The sequence below is a fragment of the Aulonocara sp. 'chitande type north' Nkhata Bay genome, linkage group LG19 (genome assembly GCF_057382095.1).
Source record: "Aulonocara sp. 'chitande type north' Nkhata Bay isolate Kocher_YH1m ecotype deep benthic linkage group LG19, A_spYH_male_GT1.1, whole genome shotgun sequence".
NCBI lineage: Eukaryota > Metazoa > Chordata > Actinopteri > Cichliformes > Cichlidae > Aulonocara > Aulonocara sp. 'chitande type north' Nkhata Bay.
This window is the reverse complement of record NC_141362.1, coordinates 17789255-17812958: the sequence shown is the minus strand read 5'-3', so window position 1 is coordinate 17812958 and position 23704 is coordinate 17789255. Positions and strand designations below refer to the sequence as shown.

The 23704-nt window shown below is 39.4% G+C and overlaps 2 protein-coding genes across 3 annotated transcripts in view; one reads left to right on the top strand and one right to left on the bottom strand.

The window, feature by feature from the left end:
- Window positions 1-6766, top strand: part of rbks (ribokinase) — a 62243-nt gene extending 55477 nt beyond the window's left edge. The window contains exon 9 of the mRNA XM_086276037.1: window positions 6194-6766. Within this exon, the coding sequence (XP_086132163.1) occupies window positions 6194-6373 (180 nt within the window). The 3' untranslated portion in view covers window positions 6374-6766. The remainder of the gene's footprint in view (window positions 1-6193) is intronic.
- mrpl33 (mitochondrial ribosomal protein L33) lies at window positions 6495-9875 on the bottom strand. Of its 2 annotated transcripts, XM_086276039.1 has the most exons (4): window positions 9743-9875; window positions 9207-9225; window positions 7586-7692; window positions 6495-6859 (listed from the first exon to the last, which is right to left on the bottom strand). In XM_086276039.1, exons 1-4 carry the CDS (start codon window positions 9762-9764, stop codon window positions 6810-6812), a joined length of 198 nt encoding a protein of 65 aa, XP_086132165.1. In that variant the 5' UTR covers window positions 9765-9875; the 3' UTR covers window positions 6495-6809. The 2 variants fall into 2 exon arrangements, with proteins under 2 accessions (XP_086132165.1, XP_086132164.1); XM_086276038.1 differs by lacking the exons at window positions 9207-9225; window positions 9743-9875 and adding an exon at window positions 8802-9177.
- Between the last annotated feature and the right edge of the window lie 13829 nt (window positions 9876-23704).

Below are 23704 nucleotides of genomic sequence, written 5' to 3'. Positions count from 1 at the left end.
ATGTATACATATATATATATATATATATATGTATACATATATATATATGTGTGTATACATATATATGTATATATATATATGTATACATATATATATATATATATATATATATATATATGTATACATATATATATGTGTGTGTGTGTGTGTGTGTGTGTGTGTGTGTGTGTGTGTGTGTATGTGTCACAATAGTAGTCTTGGATGTTTTATCTGTCTCCACCGGAGAAAACTTTATTGTGGGATAGGTGTCTGGTCATCACAAGTTACAGCATTTGAAAGGTCTCCTTTTTACCTGCAGTTTGACACTAGGCTTATCTTGCAGTAATAACTCCTTCTTGGTCAAAATAATTGTTGTATTTCTCAGCGCTGAAAATGTAATGTGATTATCTCCTGTATGAAGCCATGAAGGCTCAAAATTGCTGGAAAAATAACATGAATTGAAAAGTGCCGACTGTTATTTACTGTGAGGTGTCACTGTTTCCATTTATCTGTCAATTTATTCTTTTATTTTGAGGATTTGATCTCACGCAACTTCATTTACTTCCTTTTCCATTTCCCATTTCCCATTGACCCATTGTAAAGTTATATATATTTACATCATGCTGGCTCCCCACAAAAACAACAATAGAGAAGTTCCACTTTTTTAATTTGGTGAGCTTCTTACAGATGTGTCTGCCACCCTGATTTCTAACTTCAGTGTGAGTATCAGTGGAGAACAGGCAGAGGAATGGCGTGGAGGTCAAGGCACAGTGGGCAGGGGGCCGAGCAACGAGAACATCACAGCTCATCCACGGCGAGCGCTTGTGTCACTTGATTGACGGGCCTCCAGATCTAACCTTCACCAAAGTGTGTCGAGGGCAGCGGCAGCGAAGCTGAAGGGGGGAGCGCTTGTCAAACTTGTTGAGCTTCATTCGCCTGATCCAGTAGCGTCACATGCCAGTCTCAGGGACAGAGATGTTAGTAAGACACAGAAAGGTTGGGCAATTGTACAAGCAAGTGAGCTGAAGTTTGGACCGGAAAAGTGAAGTTTTATTGCCTCATCATATAACTATTCTATTAACTGATTTAATCGTTGAATTAAAGCCTACAAATTAAATTTTTTTGTTCTCTACACGCTCAGTTTCCCTCAAAATGCTTCCTTTTATAAATATATTAAGATATCCTGCAATGCAAAATGCAATACGCACTATTAGTGCATTAAGATAAACACATGGAGGTTTTTCACTTCAGTTAAACATATAAACTTTTGATTTTATACGTTTCTTTTCTTGCAACCAAATTGAAAATGTGCAGTGGAATCGTAGACGTTATTTAAAGCATGCACAGCTACTTTTTAAAGCCTCAGGCTTTTGAGGCTGGATTGCTCATTGAATTAATGCTACAAATACGTCATGTGCCCTTTTCATTTGTTGCCTTTTTTCAAATAAAATGTAAGCTCTGGATCATTCAGAATGGTGGACCATGATCACTGTCACCAGAGAAAGTTGTGTTTTTTTTCTTTCTAAATTGGAGGGGTACCAATAATTCTGGCCATGTCGTTATGAATCCCTCCTACTGTTAAAGAGCCAGCTTCTCAGTCACAGGTCAGAATGGCTGACTTTACTGTGAAAAAGAGTGTTGAGTGTTCTGTGGCAAGGAGCTTGTTAGGTTCAAAGTGCAGGATATTGAAAACCAGGCAAGCAACACCTCAGTGTATTTCAATGTGTAGACTAATAAAGTATTGTACAATTTTACTCACCCAAAATGAAGCAAAAACTTCTTAAGACTGTTTATACTACACAGGAAGTGATATTAGTCAGATAATTCAAATAAAGATGCTCCAAAAAGGCATTAAATCAGTTCAACACTCTGTGTCAGTGCCTTCAATTAGTGCCTCCAACCAGCAGACAGGTGCCTGTATTGACACCTCTGACTTTAAGCCCTAACAAAATCTAAATTATTATAAGTAAATTCAGCCCCATACAGCCAACTTCCCACATAAAAAGAGCTTTATCTACTAAAGTAATTTTGTGCATCAGGCTGCATTCATGTTTACTGTTGCTGTAAAGATGAGCGTTTTAACAGGAGTCTATGGGTTGGACTCGCTTTTAGAGTCAGCCACAGGTGGCCATTGGCGGAACTGCAGTTTTTGGTTGCCGAGGTTATTCCTTTGTTGGAAACTGCAGTAGCAGATAAAAAGCCCGTATATATCCTACCTTTAAAATGGTAGGATATATATTGGATATGTATGTAACTTGAACTGTAGATAAATGTTGGTTTTTACATGTGGCATATATATACGTGACACATGTAATGGGTTTGTCAAACCCTACTCTAAAGCCTGTCAAACAAGCTGCCACACCCCCTGGCTTTAAGTTGCCCTAAAATCTATTCTTTTTCCCGCTTTTTGTACATGTGTTATAATAGGAGACTAAATCAGATTTCATCCCAGGCTGTAAGTATTATTTCTCATTTTAACATGGGAGTCTGTGGGTCTATTGTCCTTTGTAACACTTGGAACAATCAGGAAAAAAGAAATAGGTCCACTTTACGTCACTTTTGTCTGTCAAGGAATGCATTTAAAGGCTTTTTTTTCATTCATAAAGAATTTGGCTCATTTAAAACTTGTTCCAGCCTCTTTGTAGTGTGACAAGACAGAGGTGGCTGTGTTTGCAGGGATTACTGGGACGTCATCATGTGAAGCATCCTGTGGTTAAAAAATAATCATCTATTGTTGTGACTATGAAGACTGCAATCTTCCAGTTTCTATCACATAATCTTTTGGCTGCTACCATCAATCCCCACTCAAAAGTCATCTCAACCCCAACATGTTAACTGGGAGACGGGCCAGAGTCAAACCAGTGGAGCCACTCCACCAAAGCTTCAGTTCCAAACGCAGGCTTCACTGTAACCCAGCCCAGCTACCAGACAGGAGACATAAACACGCCAAGGGTTTAAACATGGAAATCCAGCAGGCCTGTGAAATGTTTCATCTCTGATCTCACTCTTTCCAGCATCTCTGCCGTCCAGGAGTCACACCAGAGGCAAGAGCCTGGAGGGAGAGGTGCAGTAACGGTCAAATCAGAAGTGTTATTTTGGGGGTTGCTGGGGGTTTTTGTTTTTGCGCCATGCCACTGAATCATCACTTTGACAAAAGCGTTACTTTGCAGTTGGAGGATGAGCAGGGGAGGCTCACAGAGATGCTCAGTAGAGAGTGCAATGAAGTCTTTTGAGCGCCGATGTGATGAGTAATGGAGCGGGCTTGTGTGAACCAGCGTCGGGGGGCCATTTGTGGTTAAACATGAGCATGTCGCCACATACCAGTGTGCTTTTTCCCATCAGTGAGCCCCCCCACACATACACACAAACCCCTTCTAGACATCCCGTCCCAGCAAACCACCCCTCCAGGGCGTACACAGCACATTCCTTCTTTATCAATAGATGAGGGTTTGATTTATGTGCTCCTGGTAATAACCAAACACCAGAGCTGCTGGCAGTTAGGTTAGGAGGCAGCCGCGTGTTACTCAGCTGACTTTTTAAAACAATTAGTGAAAGCTGGCTTTTCTTTCTGTAGTCATTTGATCAGATGATAAAACACTTAACATCCTTAAAGGATGTTGGGAAACAGATCACATTTTAGGCATTTCACGAGTGCCAGATTTATGACTTTGCTGGTTTTACGTGAAACCGATTAAAGCCCTTAATGCTGATGTTTTGTTAGAGTTGACAGACACACTTTCACACAGGGCAAACCAGTAAGTCATTTCAAACTAGTTGCAGGCAGCAGTACAAGTCAAACAGCTGGAAAATGCCACAGCACCCCCTACTGTTGGCAGCTTAGTGAATTTAGACATGAAGCTTCCCCTCGTCTTTTAAGTGTGTTTCATGTTCTCTCTAAAATAATAATAATTTAAAAAACCCCAGAAAGAAGCATTTTAGGAAAAATATTTGAAAAAAATCCAAATATTTTAAATTGACTTTTTTTCCCCTCCAGCTTTCATGTTTTCAGGAATTGTTGACTGGGACAATAGTCCAGGGTTACAGCTACTCCAAAAGGTTACTTCAGTAGTAGCTGGGGGACCTTGGAAAGATTAACACAACTAATATATATTAAAATAATAATAATAATAATGTGTGCTAAAAAAAAATAGAAGAATAAGCAGTAGAAGTGAAAAACTAAAATGTGTTTCAAAATATTAAAATGCTTAGTAGAGAAAAGCTGTAGTCCCCTTTTAAAGTCAGGCTACAATTATAAAGGTTCAGTTAGGGGTAAGTATGGATAAATAGATAAAATATTTCTGTAAAGAATCAGCCATTGTTTAGTGGACTAAAAGATAAAAGTAGTGGAATATTAAGCTGTCACAAATAAGTGATTAAGACCGTTAATAACTGATAAACTGTCAGCTGGATGTAAGAATATGGTACTGTGCAAGTCTTGAGCTAGGCTCATTTCTTAATATTTTGCCTGGAAAATTAGAAATCTGACACTGAGAATGATGCATGTGCAAAAATACACAGAAATACAATTCAAAAGACCTGATCCCTCTGATTTTCAGTCCAATGTTTTCTTCCCATTTCACTTCCTTAAGTTCCACTGACAGATCATCTGAAGGTCTTTGCTAGCTTTCTTTTCAAGGATATAGCTTAACTGTTCATCTATTGTAGAATTTTTTTATGCATGCTACTGCTTTTGTCCTCCACTTGTCTAGTCTGGACACACCATGCAAATATATGCCATGTTTTTAACTAAGAGCCCAGTTATTTTTATTTTTATTGTTTGGCCTTTTTTGTAGATTCAACTAAAGACATGGGAACAAATTATGTGTTTTTGTTACAAGTTGTTAGTAACTAAGATAAAATTTAAAATAAGGTTTTTTTTGTTAAATTGTCGGTTGTGCGTAGACACAACAGTGATTCATCCCTTGAGTTAGGAGCCTTTTTCCTGTTTGAATGATTCATAGATCTATTAAGTGGCTTTTTAAATATATATTCATTCTTCGGAAATGACGAGGAATTCACAGAAAATGAGTAAAAGAAGCCAATGTCCAAACAAAAACTTTGAAAGTTTCTCATAAAGTCTGGCTCTTTGGTAACAAACACTCAGATAATTTGGGACAACTTAACACAAAGTGACAGGTAACATGTTTCTTCGATTAAATAATATATTTTTCTCTATCTTACACAAGTCAGTGTCAGCATAATTTCATGCCAGAATATTTACTGAATATTGTCAGTTAACATGAATACTGTGGGTGATTATTCCCTTTTTAAGAATTCTTTTTTAGACAAAGCTGTAGTTGTTCAGTAACCTAATGCAAATCTTAAAACTGTAAACCAATGCTGTGATGTAATTTGAACCTTTAAAAGTCTATTACCTTTTAAGGCCCTTTTTATGGGCCTGTAAATAGCCTGAAATGCCATTAGTAGTACTGCTAAAAGTAATTTCTAAGGAGGTTAAATTGTTAACAGCGATGGATAAATGGCAGAAAAAGCAAGTAAGTAGTGATGATAGATGGTAAAAATCCACAGCTTATACTAATAAAAAAAAAAAAAAAAAAAGTAGCTCAGACCAAAAGGGAACCAAAAATGAGTATATACACTTTTAAATGAAAAGAGTTCAGGTTAATACATTTAGATATGAGGGGTGGTGTTAATGAAGGAGCCCCAGAGTGTACGCGACATATCTGTGGTAATGAAATCTGATGAAAAACCCAAATTTTTTCCCCAAAAAGAAATCTGGGGAAATCTGCCCGAGATGCCAGTATTTTATTATTTAACCAGGTTGCATAACAAATGAAATAAAAGGGATTGAAATTGCATAATTTATTTGGTATATTGTGCCATATAGATTGTAGACTGATTTTATTAATTTTTAGATTCCTGTTTTTTAATACTGGACTCAATTGCAGTAGCTTTGCATGATTCAGAGTTCAAAATATTCAAATGTAATACTGAGCTACAGTGCAGCTCAGTTCATCCTCTGCATGAAATGACCTGTTTTAGCTCTCTTCCATGCTGCCTTGAGCAATCTTTCTTCTGATTGGCTGCCCCTCATAAATGTCACTATGTAAAATATAGAGCCAAGAGAAAAAACGGTCTAAACCTGGCTTCACATACGCTGACCTCATTACTTGAAATTTTGTCTGTATTTAACTGCCACCTGTTTGAAAATAAGGTCCCCTTAACAATGCATTGTTGTTTTATTTCTTCTCAGGGTGCTGGTGATAGCTTCATTGGAGCACTGGCATTTTACATGGCCAACCACCCACACATGCCTCTGGAGGAGATGGCCCGCAGAGCCAATCTGGTGGCAGGGGTGAGCGTGCGGGAAATCGGCACGCAGACGTCTTTTCCGTACAGACGGGACCTCCCAAATGAATACTTCCAAGAGTAGCAGTAGACCCTGATGTTAAGGGACCACATCTGAATGGGGTCAGAAAGACTCAACACTAAATGTTCTTATGAAAATTTGCTGCTGAAGATATCTTTAATGGTAATCAATTTTAAGCTAAGTCAATCATTGAGATTATTTTATTTGAATTAACCACAACAAATGTTTCACAAAGTACATTCACCCGATTAAATAATTATTTTGAACCAATGAACAGCTTCAGATCATGGCAGCAGTGGTCCCCTTACATAACCTCACTTTTCTGGTTTCAAGTCTCTTTTGTTCAAGCCTGGAGTTCCACTTTTATCCATCCAGGAAGAAATCCTCTGATAAACACGTCAACCAGATTAACCCGCTGTACCATCCCCGGCAATAAAAACGATGCCTTTAAACCTCTGCAAGTTCATTTTGTCCATCTGTGTGTGTCGGTGTGCTGCGGTTAAATCGATCTGATCTTCCTCTTCTCAAAAAACAGGACGTGCTTGTTCACTAAAAAGACAAAAAGCAGAAAGTAGGTGGAAGTCAAGGGTCACTCCAAATATGGGTTTTGTTTATTTCACTGGGGTGAACAGAAGGTGTGACCAACACGTTCTGAAAACAGGTCCACCATAAATTTGAATCCTTAGCTGATTTTAAATTGGACTAATCTATTCCAGGTCATTATTCCAGGTGCTACGCTTGGACAGTTTGGATCACTCAGCAGAAGTCAAATTATATTTGTCCCCCTGTACTTTTGTTTGTATCCCCTCCAGTGTGTCAAAATTGTGAGCACAGTGAGGTCATGATGAAACTCTCAGTGAAAATGGTCAGAACAGGACAGCCAAGGACATCTCTAAAAATAGCAGCAACAATTGAAGCTTTCTGGATATGCCCGAGAAGATAATCTTGAACTGGAGGTTTGCCAAATTTAGAATCAGGTACGGCTTTTCACTTTGGGAAGAATGTTTTGATCACACCACATGTTTAAATACAAATAGTTTCCAAGTTAAAAGAAAAACAATCATATACTGTTGTGTGCTCAAAGGTCGATTGGGAAACCCTGGGTTCACTTTTCAAGTAGTGATTTATTAAAGTGCCAACACCTTCATGTGACTGCTTAGCCTGCTTGCTGCCGCTTGAATAAGTGAAGCCAGACAAGGAAAAGATATCCTGGGTTATATGGATTTTGCTTTAATGAGTATTTGTGTGTCATAGTTGTCCTCACACGGCTCTTACCAAATGGATCGTGTTTGCGCAGCACCAGTTTGTCTCTGAGTCGGTTCCTCTTTGTGTTGAAGAAGTATCCGGTCCCTGCAGCACTCACCATCTGCACCAGGATGGTCCTGATAGGTAAGCAACACACAGAGAGGTGACTGCCATTTCAACACGAAACACTAACAACAGGCCTCATTCACGGGTGCACGTGCAGAAATGTTCTTAACCTCTGCACAAAATTAGCGTTGGATTTGTGCACTGGATTATTCTAACCCGTCAGGTTTGTGTGCACTACCTGCAATCAGCACAACTGAAGTAGAAAGGGTTAGAGTCACAGGAGGAAACCACCTTAATAGTCACACAATAATAGACTCTCTGCTTCAGAAATATCACATGCTTTCTTTAAAATGACAAAACAAGAGAAAAATATTCTTCAGTGAGGGTGGCTTTAACCAGTTTGCTGTGACAGGTGGAAACAAAGTCAGCACCTGGAGAAGCAACTTGCCTGACGTACAGTTATACCGGCCCTGTGCTCATGTCAAACCCTGAATTCCTTACAGTTCGTTATTCAATTCTGAGAAACTTTTTGCTTATCTTATTCTGGATACCTGTAACTAATGACCAAGATGAAATGACTAATAATAATAAAAATTCATATTAGTAGTGCTCTTCTTCTTTTGGTTGCTCCCTTTAGGGTCCACCATCATTACATCTATGAATTTTCTCTGTAGTAGTCCTCTTTTTCTTCCTGCCTGGCAACTCCATACTTTACATCCTTTATCCAGTGTATTTGCCAGCTTTCCTCTGCCCATTCAAACCATCTCAGGCTTGCTTCTTTAACCTTGTCTTCAAACCACTTAACTTGAGCTGTCCCTCTGATGTACTCATGTCTAATCTTGTCCATCATGGCCACTCCCATCTTAAATAATGCCACCTCCTGCTCAGCCTTCTATTTTGTTCGTTAGTGCCACTGTCTCCAAACCATACATCGAACCTATCATCTTGTAAACTTTCCGGTCCCTGTGGCTAAAAAAATGATATATAAGAAATTATCCCTGACACTGCACCCTGCCTGCACTCTCTTCTGCACTGCCCATTACTTAGGATGGCTGAGCCCAAGTATTTAAACTCATCCGCCTTCACCACCTCTTCTCTTTGTAGTTTCACTGTTACACCTGTCTTGCTCTCACTTACACGTGTTCTACTGACTTTCATTCCTCTTTTCTCCAGAGCATACCTCCAACTGTCCAGACGTTCTTCCATCTGCTTTCTACTCCCAGTACAGATTACAATGCCGTCTACAAACATCACATCCCACGAGACTCCTGCCTGACCTCGACTTGGACAAATGGTTAGAGTTGGATTAGGGATGGGATCCAACATGTGGATAAGTAATAGCATTAAGTGTAAAGATGTTTGTTTAAATGCTCTAAGACAGCCCGGCTTTCATCACGTGTTCGTTTCCATGACGTAAAGGAAAGGTACATCTGTACTCCGAAGTGCAAATTCAGTTAAGATTATTTTAATGAAACAGAAATTTACGCGTAAATCCTCAGTATGCACGGTTTACGCACAGCCTTATGCTTCATGTGTGAATGAGGCCTATTGACTAGACTTTCAAAGAATCAGCCAGTGCACTTACTTGGATTTTGCCTTCGCCACTGTAAAAAGAAAAGAAAAGAAAGAATCTTATGCAGGTGAATCCAACAGATATCGTTCAGCAGCACTCAGAGCAACGGGATTTTAGTGGAAACTTGCTAACAGCACGCCAACACCAGCCCCAGAAAGTCCTTAAAGCTGTTAAGGTTGTGTGCAAGTATCTGCTGAAAACTCAAAGACTCTCCTACACATCTAAATGAAAAGAAAAACTACCTCTCGAGTAGCACAGGTGCTTTCTGAGATTTCCGCACTTACAAAGCCCAGTGAATGGACACTGAACACATATTGCTGTACTATCCAGAAGCTAAATCTATCTCTCTAAAACCCAAAACCACTGAAACGTGTGAAATAAATTTATTATAAAATATTTCACAGTGACTGCCCACATGAACAGACGTATATTTTAAGAGCAGCTCACGTTTTAGCATCAGCTAACCCCACAACAGCGTATTGGGAGAGCTCTAAGTACGCATGCGTCGTGCTGTTTGAAGACAAGATTTAAGAGAATAAAATACTTACAGTTTACTGTGGTGAGAAACATTTTCTAAGTGTTTATCTAATCGCGTCTATTAAAACATAACTGTGTGCGAGTAACGGCAGGTCACATTGACAAGCTCGATATCCGGTGTAAATAGAAACACTTCCGGGTCACCTTAAAAGCGTATTCCACTAAAAACGAACTGTAGGCTGGTGCTCTTTTCATACGTGTGTGTTTTTTAATTATTATATATACCAGAGAAAAAAACATCCAAGATCAAAATGTACATTTGAAACAACAATTTTTAATACTATCTGAGGCAATGTGTGTTTTCTTAAGAAACTTCAATCCATGAAACTCAGGATTTCTCTAGATAATGATAGTCTATTCATTTAACATATAATTCTCCTAATTTGCTATCATAAATCTCCCTTAAAAATGTTTGCCACAGGTAATAAACTGATAATAATTCAAAGGATAAAGTTGATACAGATGATCAGAAACGGACAAAAATCTGACATATCATGTTTACTCTGGTATAATGAGTAGTTTCAAATTCGTCTTAACTAATTCAAATCTGATATAAATTTATCTACTTGTGGGTAAATTAAATAAATAAAAAATGTAAAGTGGCATTAATTGTGCATTTATACCTGATCTTTTGCCTTTTGATTTGATTTACAGTGAATATATTAACTTTAATCCCAATATTTCTGAGTGTTTTTTTCCAGAATATTTCAACCATGCTGAGCTCAAATGTTCCAATTTAATTTAATTTAATTTAATTTAATTTAATTTAATTTAATTGTTTTATTTCTATTCATTGTTTAAAATTTAACAAACCTATTATGGCAATAATGTGTTTTCCCATAACTAGAATTTTCCTTTTTACTGTTTTAAAGTCAGAGGTGGGAAGAAACAAAGTGCAAATACTCTGTTACTGTACTTAACTACAATTTTCATGTATCAGTACTTAAGTATTGTTTTCTGACTACTTATTACCTTTACACCCTACATTTCTAAACAAATATCTGTACTTTCGACATTTTCAAAACAGCCTCGTTACTTTTGCTTTAACGCATTTGGGTCGAGTTATTATTTTATCATTGCGAGCCTTCAAACATCAAACCGATTTGAGCCTAAACAGAAAGACATGAAAGGTAGTCCTGTTCTCGCATAAAAAAAGATAACGTGTGCAAAAGTCAGGGGTTAAAAGTGGGACGGTGTTTTGTTTTTTTTAATTCTGGAGGAGCGAGCTTAAAGGGAGTAACTTTTTTTTAAGTGGCAGGTCATATCAAATGCAGCGTTTTATCAGCTCAACAAACATCAGCAAACACGCAAACTGTTCCTGTGTAATTTGTCACAGCCAAAGGTCAAGCTGCTGTATTTCACAGGGAGAGAAATGAAAGAGAGCTAGCTTCACTCAGAGATGGAGAAAGATAAGAAAGACAGGACAGTAGAGGAAGAAGAGAGGTTAGATTGAAAGGTAAGGGCTGCTCAGTGGGATCTGATAAACTGGAAATGTACATGTAAGTCCTTGTGTTTTTAAATGAGATATTGGGTCTGTACATGTGACATTGTTATATATTTTTTCATGTTGTGAAACATGCTGCTAAACAAACTGAGGTAGACTAACTGTTATTTAAAGGTTGCATGAAAATCCTCTGCATGTTAATGGAAGATAAACAGGTTAGTTTGCTGTAGTGTGATGGGTTTAAATTAAAGAACAGTGTGTGACTGGTGCACATTGGCTGCGGTTTCATGGTCAGAGTAAGGTTACATGAAGTGTAGCAGAGATTCATTTGAATTTTAGCTGATGATGCTTACTGACCTAATTCCACCTTCATACCAACTTTATACAGTCTACTATAAACAGTGTGCTGTCAGTGTAGAGCCCTGAAATCAGCCAGAACTACTGACATGCTGTTGAATTCATTTGTGTACATCCACAAAGAACAACAGGTCAGCTGATCACAGCCTGTACACAAAGAAAACCTAATGGAGCTCTCAATAGAAATTATTATGAATTATGAGTCTTTTCCCCACAGTGAGCAGTTTTAGGGTTCCCCCACCTCATGAATTCCTGACTGTACACATTGTTTTGTTTAGAGGCAAAGTCACCCTCTACAGCAGGGGTGTCAAACTCAAATACAAAGTGGGCCAAAATTCAAAACTGGAACAAAGTCGTGGGCTAACATTAATATTTATTGAAAAAAAAAAAAAAATCTTCCTCCAGACACAAGAATGAATCTTTTCTTATGGACTCAAACATGTTTTGCTGAAAAACTGAATATGGAACAAGCAAAGCTTAATACTAAACAATATATATATTAGCTGTATAATACCAGTAGGCCAGCTCTAATAGTAATTTGGTATGGCTTTGCGGGCCAGAGTTTAACACCTATGTTCTACAGTTTTGGAAATAGAAAATATCAATTTATTTTGCTTAATTTTACGGGAGTATTTTTAACAGCAATATTTGTACTTCTACTTAAGTACAGAGTGTTTTGCTAACTCTGCTTAAAGTATATCTCATGTTCAAAACAGTGTTTATTTCAATGCTAGAGAATGAGATTAAAAAACAAAAACAAAAACACCACTTCCTTTGGGTTTTATTGTGGGTTTGTTTTTTTCCTTTTCTGCTTCTTTCAGGTGTTGCTTGCTTGGTTTCCAGTTTCCTCCTCTCTGCAAATAACAAGCTCTTTTCACAGACTATATGCAACACTTATTTGCACAGTACATTCAGCTAGTCTGACTGAGAACCTGGCTATTTTCAATATTAAGTTACCAGAATTAATGGTACCCTTTCCCTTAAAAATGAAAAACAAAATGCTATTTTCTCAAACAAGAGTAATTGGCCTCCACTATTCTGGATCTAACATTATTATTGTGAGCAGGTGAATTTCATATATTGTATTTCATATTGTGCACTCACTGGCAGCAATGCTGGGTTGGTGCTGCTCCAATTCTCTTATGGTTATTTAAGATGTGCCTTCTTCTTGCAATTAAAAACACATTGTCCCATGCAGAATAAACAAGAGCTTCTTTCGAAATGTTTTATTCTTTGTCAAACTATAGAAATGCAAGTACGCATGAGAAAAAAACACAATGGTATTTAATCCCAATGCATAATAATGATTTATACTTAGTTCTTCAACTCCCATAGGGCAGCTTTGCTTGACTGAGAATTCAAAATAATCCTTATTTTTATACTGCACTTGGTGTGGCACCTCAGTTCATCCTCTGTTAAAAAACAAACAAACAGAAAAACTTTAGCTCCTTCCATTTTAAGTTAATCTTATTCTAATTGGCTAACCCCAGAAAACAATTAGATGGGGTTTCTGTGGGGCTTGTAGTTTTGAGTTTTATCTCTGGACAAATATAAAAATACCCTATATTGTATCAATGATTCAGGCAGGTGGTGGTATAATGGTCTGGGGAATATTTTCCTGGCACAATGTGCCACTTAGTGCCAACTGAGCATGATTTATACGCTAGCTATAGGCTGGTCCCAGCAGGATAATATGCCATTTCATAAAATTCGAATCATCTCAAACTGGTTTATTGAACATGACAGAGTTCACTGCTCTCAAATTAACTCGACAGGCAGCAGATCTCAGTTTAATAGAGCACCTTTGAGATGTGGTGGAACAAGAAAAAAAAACATCATGAATGTACAGCAGGCAAATCTCATCAACTGGACCCAAATCAACATCATTGATGCCACAAAGATTTAAGGCAGCTCTGAAGACCAAAAAAAAAAAAAAAAAAAAAAAAAGGGGGGGGGGGGGGGGGGTCCAGCACAATACTAGCAAAGTGTGCATAGCGAGGTATCCAGTGAGTTTATGCTTAGTCCTGACTCCCCCCCCCGAGTCTGTTTTTGCCTTCTGATTTCCCTCATCCCCTTCCTTGCTAATGTCTTAAGCTCCTTCGGAATTTAGTTTTGAGATTGGCTCTTTGCCTTAACAATTGTTGTTTGAACTTTGCATGTAGCCAACAAGCAGGGGACAAACATGCTGTGCAGTCAGTGGAACACCCAGTCTAGCTCCAGAGGACATGTTAATTTTATTTAGCAGACCTGTAACTTGAGCTTCGTTGCTCCGACCCAAGTCATTCACTTAGCTTTGCTTCATTCCATTTCACCTAAATGGAATTCATGAAAATGTGATTCAAAGAAATCACATAAAAATGAAGGCCATCATGGAACAAGTTGACAAAGATACTAGTTGTTGGTGGTCATAATGTCTCTGACCTCAGGCAGAGGAAATAGACCAAGGGCTTTTCTGGGATGTCCCAAAATCTTAGACAGAGCTTATCTCTCAAAGGCAGATGAATAGTTCTGATATGTCATGGAAATCCCCTCAAGACCTCAGAAAGTAGTTACTTCACAGCCTTTTTAATGTGGCCATGAGAGAACAGCGTGTGGTGAGAATCTAACCTGCTTCTCACTGCGTGACTAACACAACTCGCTGGTTTTACTCTCATGACTCTCATTTCATCTCACTGTAATGTACGTCATGCACTTTGATGCAAAAAAAGTAGTAAACAGGAAGTGTTGTCACCTGGTGTTATTAAAGGTTGTATGATGGGAGTCTGATCAAAAACAACAGTTGACATTTTTAATTTAAATATTGTTAAGATATAGAATACTTTTTTGTTGATTTTGTCAGCACTCTTTTTGTTTGTACCCAAAGATCAGTTATTTAGATAGATTTGCCTGGATCTTTTTTTTCAGTACAAGAGTCATCCAGCCTCACATACAAAAAAAAAATCCATACCACATCATGTCAGAAGTAAAGAAAAAATGATTTTTCACACAGTGTTAATCTGCACTTTATCCAGAACAAATTAACTGAAACTGCTAACTACTATAGTAGTAATGTAGTACTGTATAGGGACGCTGGAATAACATTCAGATCACTGTGGATGGAGCACCAATCTGCCTGCTAATCTTCCAGTACTTATGAACAAGATCTCAATAAGATCTCAATATATCTGAAATCCCCCAACCTACATGGAGGCACAGAGCAGTCCATCTTTTTCTAAGAGAGAAACATTTCACTGTCTCTGCCTTAACAGGCATCACCTCTTGTGTGTGAGGGTGTTTTCTAACTGATCGTCTTGGAAATGTTTGACTAAAGATAGGAATCCTCCCACCCTTTAAAAAAACATCTTCATCATAGATTCATAGTCTGCATTGTCCTGTTTTTGTCACCTGCTCTGACACATGTGTACACAATGATGTAGCTCCATACTGTAATGGGCATATTTAGAAACTGAGTGAACAGCAACAACAATGTACAACACGCGTGAAGAATGGCCTGAAAACAAGCTCATAGGAACATCTTTTATGTCATAAAGAAGGCAGAAGAAGAAGAATGTTCCAGTACAGAAAACACTCAGGAAAAGTCTCTGAGGTTAAAGTGTCTAGTGATGTGGTTCCCTGGGGAAACAAAACATTCTTCTGGGTATCAACATGTAAAAACATCAATGATGATCTCTTTATATGTTAGACTCCTACACACTGTCCAAGTTTGAAGACTCCTGTGGGTAGACAGTCACTGATGGAATATTCCACTCTCACCCGAGGTGGAAGTTTATGACTGAAATTCAGAGTTTTTTCCCTTTTCTCTCATCTCTTAGCTCTGTAATGTATACAACGAAAAGACTCTATTATATTTCCCGCTCTCTAATAGACTGGCAACCTGTCCAGTGTGTATCCTGATGTTTGTCCTATGCTGAGACGAGTGTTGGGGCCATTACCCAAAAACTAATCATTACACAGGTTGAGAATTTGGTGATTTTGGAGGGCTCAGAGTAAGGCTGTTACTCCTAGATGAGGTGTTTTGGTTATGTCCTATATCAGGAAGAGGTTTTGGAGCAGACACAGATCACACTGGAGAACTTTGAGCCCTTTTTTCTATTAGTATCTACTCGAATTGGCTTGACGCGATTCAAGGCGGTATGACTCGTTTTCCATTAAAATCTAGTACCACCTAATATGTGTGAGTCGTAATTAGTATGCAACATGAACACCACAACAAAGGTAGACGCCGAGGCAACAATATACCTGCTGCTTGGTCTGTGGCATTTTGACAGACTTGGGGATCACGGCATTGTTTTTTGTAGTTTCCCCTCCTTGCCAGGTTTAAAATATGGCGAGCTTGAGTTTTGAAAAGGAGACACTCTTATGATTCATCCAATGATCCCACTGACTAGCCAATCGGTGGCATGCAGCCTGTTGATGTCACAGTTTTGGATCACCTTTAGGGCTGCAACGATTAGTCGACTAGTCACGATTATGTCGACTATTAAAATCGTCGACGACTAATTTAATAGTCGACGCATCGTTTGAAGCTTTGTAAGATCACAAAGGACGCAGGAATGAGTAGTAGGATTTAAGAGTGTAATAACGGACTGAAACAGAAGATGGCAGCACTGCATGTACAAGGATGCCAGCTGCCGTTAAACCCCGAAGAAGAAGAAGCTGTGTCCCAGAATTCATAGCGCAGCCCAGCGCAGTTGTCAACAATGGCGGCAGCTAGTTAGTTTTAACTTTACTCTTATTATTCTTTCTGGGTCACAAAATAAACGTTTAACATATTTTCAGGTGAGAATGTAGCTGTGTAAACCTCAAATATCTGCTCAGTTTATCAAGACACCACATATTTTCAAAAGCGCTCCGACGTTTTCGGAGACGTCTGTTACCCACTAGCTCGTTAGCTAGGCGGGGGCAAGGCTAACTAGAGCCGTGAGAACACCGGACTCCCGGCAAATCGTTTTCAAACCCACCGCCGTCTTTCGCTAGTCAGGTTAAACATATATATAAGTCACTTAGATAACTTACAAATGTTATTGTTTGGCTTTCTTTAGTATTTTATTTGTTCCTGAGTAAATCGGTTTGGCTGAGATTAAAGTTATAGTTTTTGCACAGCTAAAACTGTCAAGCAGACAGCTGATTATCAGAAGTGTGAGACGCTGGAGAATATACTCCGGTGTCCTGTTATATTTTAGAAAGCAAGGAGTTTATTAAACTTCACCGAAACAATCTGCAAATTTCATTGAAAATTAATAAACTACCATCTTGTCTTTATTTTTAGTTAGCACAAACACTTCAAGCTGTAAGCTAATGATAGTTATATAAGAGCAGATGCTGCTGGTGCAATAAGCTGTACGCTGTACGTCCAATGGATGATGATCTGATTAGTCGACTAATCGCAAAAATAATAGGTGACTAGTCGACTATCAAAATAATCGTTTGTGGCAGCCCTAATCACCTTGGATAACTTGCTGGCAGAGTAGGCACTAAAAAGGTACATGGTACCAGGTACTATGACCTTTTGGAAACCCCTGCAAATCGCCACCCGGAGTAGGTACTAGAGATGGCACGATACCACTTTTTTATGTCCGATACCGATACCATAAATTTGGATATCTGCCGATACCGATATGAATCCGATATAGTGTTTTTTAATCAACAAAACTGTTTTTTTTAAATATCTTGCTGCATTTTGTATAAGTTCATACTCAAGTTTAAAACAACTACACTAAAGCTATTCTGTTATACCTGTATGCAAAAAAAAATATTTCATAGTTCAGCAATACTGATCAATCTAATAAACTTAAACCTACACCATCCTCCCTATTCTGGTATTTTAAAGAGTACTTAGCGTAAATATTAAGCAACCTAACTAATAGGGTTCCAACTCCCAGCAACAAAAATAAATAAATAAAAAATAGGGAACCACCCCTCACGCTCCACCTCATGATGCTTAATCGACGTAATCAACCTTAATTTGATGCAGTGTGGAAAAAAAAATGCACAGAAATCAATTATTTTTCAAGAAATATTAAATAGATTCAACATCTTTCTTCAACAAAATTGCAGACTGCACAGATGGTACCTTCTCAAAGGAAAAAGTGCTATAGCTTACTAGGGTATATATATTAGACTTAATAGTTACTATATACAGTAATTGACTTCTATTCCTTTTACATCAAATTAAAACTTTGGGTGTCAGATAATTATTTATTAACAGCTTTTATTTATTAGACATTTTAAATGAGAATAAGAAAGAAAAGTATGTCTTTGTGCCCCCTTTTCCCTGTTAATGCCCTATCGGCCCCCCTGGCTAAACTTTGCTAGATCTGCCCCTGCACAGTTACCAGCCGTCAGCTACGTAGAAAAAGATCCTGGAGTAGAAAGTAATATTAAATAAATTCTAACAACAGCTTATCAAGCTTAAACGTGCTGCTGTTGTTCAGCCGCTGGTTTCCTCTTTCTGGTGCAAAGTGGGCCAAAAACAAACAAGACAGACGGACTCGCGACAGAAAAGCCGATCAGTTGATCATTATAAGCAGTTTCATGATTGAAGTAGCAGCAGGAGAGGCAGTCGCTTGTTAAGCTTAACGCAGGAATGCTTTACATTCAGAGATGGACTTACACACTTGCTTTACTTCTCTCGGGGATAACTTTGTCGGAGATGAAATGCCGGGTTGCTAGCGAAGCTCCACATGCTATCCAGACCATCGACAGGTCCGGCATGCCACAGCCGCTCTATCACGTGATGCATACTTCTCCGACGTGCTAACGTTCTGAGGTGAGTTACGGCGTGTTGCAAGTTTTGTGAGGTGCTTTCGTGATATTTAATGGATCGGATTACATTTTTTATTTTTCTCCGATATCCGATCCAGTAATTTAGGTCAGTATCGGACCGATACCGATACGTAATATCGGATCGGTCCATCTCTAGTAGGTACTAATGAAAAATAGTCTTTAAATTTCTAGGCTGACAGAGTGCCTCAGTGTCCCCTCTGACAGAGATGGTGGTGGTGTTTAAGGCAATGGATATTTATTTTTTTTGGCTAAATTTTTTACATCCATTTTGAATGTTTATCATTTAAACCATAACTGTTTAATATAAATCAGCCAATACTCTATCATTATAGATTAAAAACTCAAACAGTCAAGCAACTGAAATTTGTTGTCGCTGGGCTTTATAGCCATTAAATTAAGGGAATCCCTCAAATAGGAGTTATGCCATATTGCTACAGTACTTTAATGGTGAAAGAGCCACTATAAAAACAAGGGGTAGGATGTGTCTGCAGTCACAAAAGGGCCTTCAGCTACCTCTTGAGCACCCATGGTTTGGCTGCGTGATATAAGTGGCATAAAATTATTAGCACCTTTTTCTCCACAGCTTACTCGCATTTAAAAACAGAAGATCCCGTATTTGCACTACAGTATCACAGTCCCACTAGTACAATACATTACATGAAGCTGTAATGAGGCCTAGTGGAGCTGTATTGGTAAAACCGGCAGGGAAAGCCATGCATTAAAGCGGAAATGAACATGAATGTTATTGGACAGGCTGAGGAAAGCTGTAACCAGGCAGGGAGCAGCTGTCAGGATGTGTGTGGAGGAGCTTGCGTCACTGAGGGATAATTCTGAGAAGGAGGCTGAGACCACAAGCTCCAGCTTCAGCTTTCCTCCTCCTCCACCACCCCGCCCACTCAGCACTCTCCACAGCCACTCCGGACGTTTGCTTTCCTTCTCCTACTTCATTGCACTGATAGTCCTCATCTTCCTTTTCATTCACTTATTATTTCACCGCTTCTTCACTTTTATATTTTAAACAAATGAGCTGTGGTCGGTATCTAGAGAAGCTTTTACTTGGTAAACTAGTATGTCGTCAGTGTTTGGACATTCAATAGTGTGTTTTCAAGACGTGAAGGGGCACAAATCATTTTAACTAAAATAAAAAATCTGGAGCTTTGTAACCAAAGAGCACATTTTGAGGAGCTTAAATGAAGATAATAGCTAAAAGATAATAATATGTCTGCTTCATGGTCAAACTATGTTGACTAAAACTTAAGGATTCACAGTCGTTTTATATAAGGCATTAGGAGAGGCAGATATTGTAATGTATTTCTTTGTGTCATTAAAAGATCGAGACCAAGTATAAAAAACTGTTTAATATTAATAAAAGATGGGTATGCATGGACACATTATGACACTTTTGTAAGTATATATTCAAGACGACATGAGAGGAAGTTTAAATTCCATTTTAACTGAAATTTATTTGCAAAAACTGAGAAGCATCTGCAGAGCCAGTTGCTCGCAGGTTTGAGATCCAGAGCTATGGGCCTAATGGTAAAGTATTATTCACTTTCAAAATAAGCCATACATACTACACACTAGAAATTAACGAGGGAAACATGACGTAAATGGAAAAACCGCAAAAGGGGACGATGTAACAATGATCAGAGGGATAATGAGGACTTAAGTGCATACACAGGATAACGAGAGGATGGGCAACAGGTGGGAACACAGGAGGACCAAATCAGCCATAAAGAGAGAGGGAAAATGCACATGAGATGACGGACTGTCAAAGTAAGGCAGGAAATACAGCAAGACACAGAGTAAGACACAACTTTACATGTGAGGAGAGCAAGAGCAAGGGACACAGATAAGTAAGTAAACACAGAGAGAAGACACTGAAGACAAGACACAGGGAAGGGAAAACCCTAATGGAAATGAAATGACCTAAAGTATTCAGTAGAAGAGATACTGTCACGGTCTGAGCTGGCAGACAGTGTGGAGATGAAAACGAGGACCAAAATGCAGACACCAGAAATGAAGATGAATGTTGAACAGAACAATAAACAAATGCAAAGAACGACTACACGGAGCTAATAAAACCTAAACTGGGAAGACTAAACACTATATGAAACCTATAAACTTGGAACAAGAAACCTGAAAACCTGGAGACATGGGGGAAATACACCATGGAGGATACAAAGATGATCCAACAGGCAACAAAGGAAAACACACTCTATATCCAGACAGTAACGAAGGAGTAACCAAAAGGAGACATCTGAACATAATCTGATAAGATGGGGGGGAACGTAAAACTGAATACATCTCACAAGACACAAGATTGTCAAAGTAAAACAGGAAATACAAGACAGACATGGAGCTGCAGAGTCAACACTGAGAATGACTTACTAGATGAAAAATGGGAAAGGCAAGGTGATGGAAAGGTGAACTGACCATGCTGCCCTCCCATGGCTGATGTCTTTCAGGGAGCCAGAGGGGCAGGTAGCTCCAGGCCATTAATTTCACTGTGGAGCACAGAGCATAGGCACACCATTCCAACACCGATGCTCATTTTTGCCGCCCATGTGCTGCAGCAGGCTGCCTTTATTGTGAGAAGGAAGAAGAGAAGGTTCAGGAACTCAGGCGGCGCAACACAGCTCTCTTGCAGGGTGCTCTGTTGTGGTGGATGCTGTAGAGTGGAGGGCACAGCAGGAGCAAGACAGAGACCTGCTAACAGTCCTGCAGTGACCCCACTGGGGTGAGGTCACTGGGATTTTTAACTCCACCAAGGGACTGTTTGCCAAGTTTAGTTCTCTTAGGCAGCAGGAGGAGCGTGATCCTGACACAGGGGAGGAGAGGTGGCTGATTGTGGTACCACCAGGACTACTACTGGAGTCAGCAGCAGAGGGATGTGGAGGACTTCTGCCACAGCTGTGATGCATATTCATCTCACCAGTCCCATGCTCAGTTTTAGCAACAATCAGCAGGAGCACCAGTGGAGTAGCTGTGGATGTCAAGGGGACATTTCCCTGTATAGCTAGCGGAAACCATTATGTCCTTGCGGCCCATGGACTATTTTACCAAGTGGTATGAGGCATATGCCATCCCAGACCAGGAGGCAGAGACTGTCGCTGACACGCTGTCTGCCATGTGCAAATGCCTTGGGATTAAGAAGACCCACACCACGCCACTCCAGAGAGGTTTAACAGGACACTGGCCCAGCAGTTAGCTATCCTTACCTCAGAACACAAGCAGGAGTGGAACTACCATCTTCCCCTCATCCTCAGGGCCTACAGGTCAGCAGTTCAAGACTCCCTCCACCCAGTGCATGTCTGCCCGGCTTGTACTGTCTTTCCACTTCACACTGTCCAGAAGAAGAACTGGCAGCAAGATTCAATAATTTTCTTTCATTAAGAATCTTGTTGTAAAGACTCACCTTTCAGCACACTCACTCACTCACTCACTTCACCAGATTCACTTTGTTTCCTTTTCTCACCTTTGATTGGGTGTGGTGCTTGCCTTTAATTGCGCTCACTTGTCACCCGTTATATAAGGACTGCACTCACCTGCAGCTCACTTTTTCTCCACTCCTGCATGGAGCGGCAGCTGAGACTTAGCAGTGTGGTTTTTTTTTGCTTTTGTTTTTTTTTAATACTGGTTATTCAAATAAAATGAGAAACATGCAAGTGATTGATGACTGTTCATTCTCATTCTGCCCAAATGAGCCCATGATGGTAACAAGCTCCAACTTCCTCTGAACCCCCTCCTCCTTAACAATCTGAAGACCATTACTCTTTGTCCACACGTTTAATATTGTAGAAAGAGTGAAACTGAAATAAAAATATAATGTAATTTCAATTGCAAAGTATAATCTTTAAATGTTCCATATACACTGTATCTATAGTCTACGACAGGGGTGGGCAATTCCAGGCCCCGAGGGCAGCCTCCATTTCCCCAGTATGCCTCTATAGTGGAATCACTGTTGCAGTCTAAATAATGTGATTTAGGTTATCGTAGACCAGGGGTGGGTCCCTGCAGGTTTTAGATGTGTCCTTGAACCAACACAGCTGATTTAAATGGCTAAATTAGCTCCTCAACATGTCCTGAAGTTCTCCAGAGGCCTGGTAACGAACTAATCATGTGATTCAGGTGTGTTGACCCAAGGTGAGATCTAAAACCTGCAGGACATCGGCCTTCGGGGCCTGGAATTGCCCACCCCTGGTCTACGATAACCTAAATCACATTATTTAGACTGCAACAGTGATTCCACTATAGAGGCGTACTGGGGAAATGGAGGCTGCAAGTATGACTACATGACTGCCATTGTTATCTGCTAAAGTTCAGGCTCTGGCTGCTGAGCTGGGGTCTGCATGCACTCAGCTTTATCATCTGGATTCTTGCTCCTCGCGACTAACAATAGTTTATTTAGCAGTATAATGCAGTTGTTTCTGTCCTAGAATCAGTTTGCATTCTACCATTGCGCTCTATCCTTTGGTGCAATATAAATAAAAGTAATATCCATATCCCCACAGTAGACTGCTCCATCATTTTCCTCCTCACACCATATGAAATTATCTGATATTAGTGCAAGTGTGCAGGAAGAAAAACGTTTGTTTGTGTGATATTAGTGCAAGTGTAGTCATATCTTCAACTGAGAGCAAAAGTGAAGGAAGGTGAAAAAAGAGAGAATTGGGGGGTGTTGGTGGCTAAGCTTGTGTCTATGTTAAAGCCAATTATCAGACTAAAAAAAATTCTAAGTAGTCTGTGTTATTCCTGATTAAGAAGAAGTCACAAGGTTAAACAAACTGCCTGCAGAGCCCTAGAGAGCTTGTGATTATGTCCAGGCAAAGAAACATCTACACATGCAACATTAAAGGTTCCCAAGAGCACAGTGGCCCCCAGGTCTCTTCCCAGAAATTGCTTCCTGGCCAAGCCAACTAAGAACCTGATGATCTCTTGGTCACGATCTTTCCTGCAGATACTGTAGGGAAACCTGCCAGAAGGACAATCACAAAAAGTCTGTTTGGAGATTGTAAACAAATGACCGTAAAAACACTCTCAAATTATAAAACTTGTATTGAACCATTTGGGCTCAAATCTAAGCATTATTTTCACTGCACACCTATCCTTTGCCTTTCCTACAGTGAAGCACGTTGGCATTAACTTTATACTGTTGGGGTGTTTTTCAGCAGCAGAGACTATAGGGCTGTGAAAAAGGTGAATGGAGATAACTATGGTGGTACCATTAATGAAAACCTGCTCAGGGTGGTCAGATCCTCACTAGGTGGATGATTCATCTCCCAGCCTGACAGTGACAGAAAACTTGGAGTGCCTTAAGAACAACTCTGTATGTCCTTGGGTGGCCCAGCCAAAGCCTGGACTTCAAACAAATTAAATTGCTTTA

Bases quoted from the DNA above. Each gene is read 5' to 3' on its own strand.
- mrpl33 (XM_086276038.1), bottom strand. From the start codon at position 8,965: ATGCTATTACTTATCCACATGTTGGATCCCATCCCTAATCCAACTCTA. The intron at 7,693-8,801 runs GTATGCTCTGGA...CTTACCTATCAG, and splicing joins GAACGTCTGGACAGTTGGAG to GACCATCCTGGTGCAGATGG. The intron at 6,860-7,585 runs GTAAGAGCCGTG...TTGTCTTTTTAG, and splicing joins GCGCAAACACGATCCATTTG to TGAACAAGCACGTCCTGTTT.